Genomic DNA, 2,500 nt, shown 5'->3' on the forward strand with positions numbered 1-2,500 from the left:
CACATGTAAGTACTCGGCAACATCTTTCAGTACAGCTAAGGTCAATTTCACACCGAACTTCTCCTTTAAGTGGGAGTGTCACCTTACGTCACTAAATAAACTTTCTCTCTTAAAGGAGAATTCCGGTGTGATCCATATTCCAAAAATAATTCTGTGGAAATGCATGGATTACAGTTTCTTCCAGTAGCAGCAACTGGAATCCATGCATTTCCACGGAATTATTTTTGGAATCTGATCCCTTATCATACCTGTTCATTCTTACTCGTCGCTCGACTTATCGTGACTAAATTCAAGATGGCTGCAAACGCTAAACTTCGTGAAGATACTGTCTGTATAAATCGTCTTGTAAGTAAACTACCAGTGCTTTTTCAAAGTTCTCAATGTCTCGTTTTAAATGTCAGGGCCCTCGGAAGTCTACCAATGAAGTGTGGAGATACATTGAGCCTCGTAAATGGTGTAAAACAGTGATTTATTTGCATGGCTATGCCGATGCCAAGGCACAACCATTGACCGCCTTGTTGGTAGCATCGGCTAACTAGCGCCAGATTTCGGAGTGCAGGGGACAAGCCGAGATGGGCTATGAGACATACGTTCACACTCGGTATCATGTTTCAAAACACTTTAGGTCAAAATCACACCGGAATTCTCCTTTAATAAGCAATAAGAGCAGATAAACATAATTGTGGTCACAGTATTATTGTCTATAATCATGTATGATACCAATGAATCATTCTTTGGGACATGATATGAATAATTTAATTAGTCATGTGAACCGAGCTAGCTAGCTAGCTAATGCTAGCTTAAAACACTACACAAGTGACTAGTAGTTGAAGGACTTCACTTATACTTAATGTACTATTGCAAGTTCACTTGAGTATAAACTATCCACTTTAACTAATGTCAGTAATGTTATTTAGCTAGTTGTCATTTCAAAGAAATTACACTTCTCCGTTTAAAATGTTACCTTAGCTAGGAGCTTGCTAGCAACCGGGCAGTAACTGACAGCAGCATGGTCTGATATTAAGTTATTTATTTCACAAATCCGAACCCTACAAAATTACACTATTAGGCTTGAAATGATCATAAACACTTACAGATTATGACAACATTTTCCAAAAAACCCTTAACAAATCCAGAAAGACTAATAACTAATAACCAATTTATCGTGCAGCGAGGGCTTACTCTGGTCTGCATAAAGGGGGATTCGAGCGCGGAAGTTGTCGAACGTTTGCGCCTCTCGCTCCGCTTTAACCCTCTCTGTATATAGTCCAACAGAAGAGGGTTGCTCTTACGTTTAAGTTGCATTAGATGCACTGTGCCATAATGTTTAGTAGATGAATGTGCCAGAATGTTGAGTGTGTGTGTGTGTGTGTGTGTGTGTGTGTGTATGTGTGTGTGTGTGTCTCTCTGCAGGATAACTACTACCAGCCCCAGGAGAGTGACACCTGCTTCCCGTGCGACTGCTTCGCCCTCGGCTCAGAGTCGCGCACCTGCGACCCCCACACCGGGCAGTGCCCCTGCAAGGCTGGGGTCATAGGTCGCCAGTGCAACCGCTGCGACAACCCCTTTGCCGAGGTCACCGTCAGTGGCTGTGAAGGTGTGTGTGTGTGTGTGTGTGTGTGTGTGTGTTGGTATCTGGTCTGTCTTTAGTGTTTGCTCCTGTTCTTTGCCCTTTTAATGGCCGGGTGCTGAAAGGATCCTGTTTGACCTCCGCTCTCCTTAAATAAGTTAAAACTTTGACCGATACAAGTCCGACTTCCTCCCGCTTGGCATCGGGTGTGAAGACGCCTGGCGCTGTGTCTGCAACCAAACTCCTCTTTCCCCTGGAAGAGAGAGAAACTCCCTCTATCCTGTCTCTCTCTCTTTCTCTCCCTCTTTCTCTCTCCTTCTCCTCTCTCTCTCTTTCTCTCTCAATCTCTCTTTTCCTCCCCTGTCTCTCTCTCCCTCTCTGGTGGCGGTGTTGTGTTGCAGCTCTGATCCAATCACAGGCCTTAATGCTCGTCTCTCATCCAGCTGCATGAGCCGTCCCCTTCAGCCAGTCGTGGGAACCGTCTTCAAAGACTAAACACCCTCTCAAGAGTCTCTCCCCACCGCGCCAGCGGTTCCACCCCTCAGTGCTTCGCGGAACATAGAACAAGTCTAGAGTTGCTCCGCCGCGAGCTGTGCCAGGCTCATTATTTGTGTTGGCATGTCAGAGTCCTGCGTAATCCTATAATGTCCTCAGTTCAGAGTTATGGAATACAACCCGTGGAGTAACTAGAGTTTACTTTCCATAATGCTCTTTCTATTCAGAGACCCACTGGTCAAGTTTATCGTGGTCATTACTGTTCAGTCAAGGTCCAAACTACTGCTTGATCATGTCACCTAGATATCAGCTGTCTCAATGTAGCACCGCTTTCTGTCTAGAGCTCTAGTGGTGTCCAATAAGATGCCTGATCATAAATGTAACCTAGATACCAGCTGTCTCAATGTAGCCTATCTGTCTGTCTAGAGCTCTAGT

General features: G+C 44.8%; 1 protein-coding gene across 1 annotated transcript in view; it reads left to right on the top strand.

The window, feature by feature from the left end:
* The window catches only part of celsr1a (cadherin EGF LAG seven-pass G-type receptor 1a), a 126,558-nt gene that overhangs the window by 105,432 nt on the left and 18,626 nt on the right, over positions 1 to 2,500 (top strand). The window contains exon 16 of the mRNA XM_076297153.1: positions 1,414 to 1,597. Coding sequence (XP_076153268.1) covers positions 1,414 to 1,597 — 184 coding nt within the window. The remainder of the gene's footprint in view (positions 1 to 1,413; positions 1,598 to 2,500) is intronic.

The sequence above is a fragment of the Alosa pseudoharengus genome, unplaced genomic scaffold (assembly GCF_046254945.1).
Source record: "Alosa pseudoharengus isolate Yale_2024_CS ecotype anadromous, Long Island Sound unplaced genomic scaffold, YU_APseudo_1.1 YU_APseudo_1.1_scf_20, whole genome shotgun sequence".
NCBI lineage: Eukaryota > Metazoa > Chordata > Actinopteri > Clupeiformes > Clupeidae > Alosa > Alosa pseudoharengus.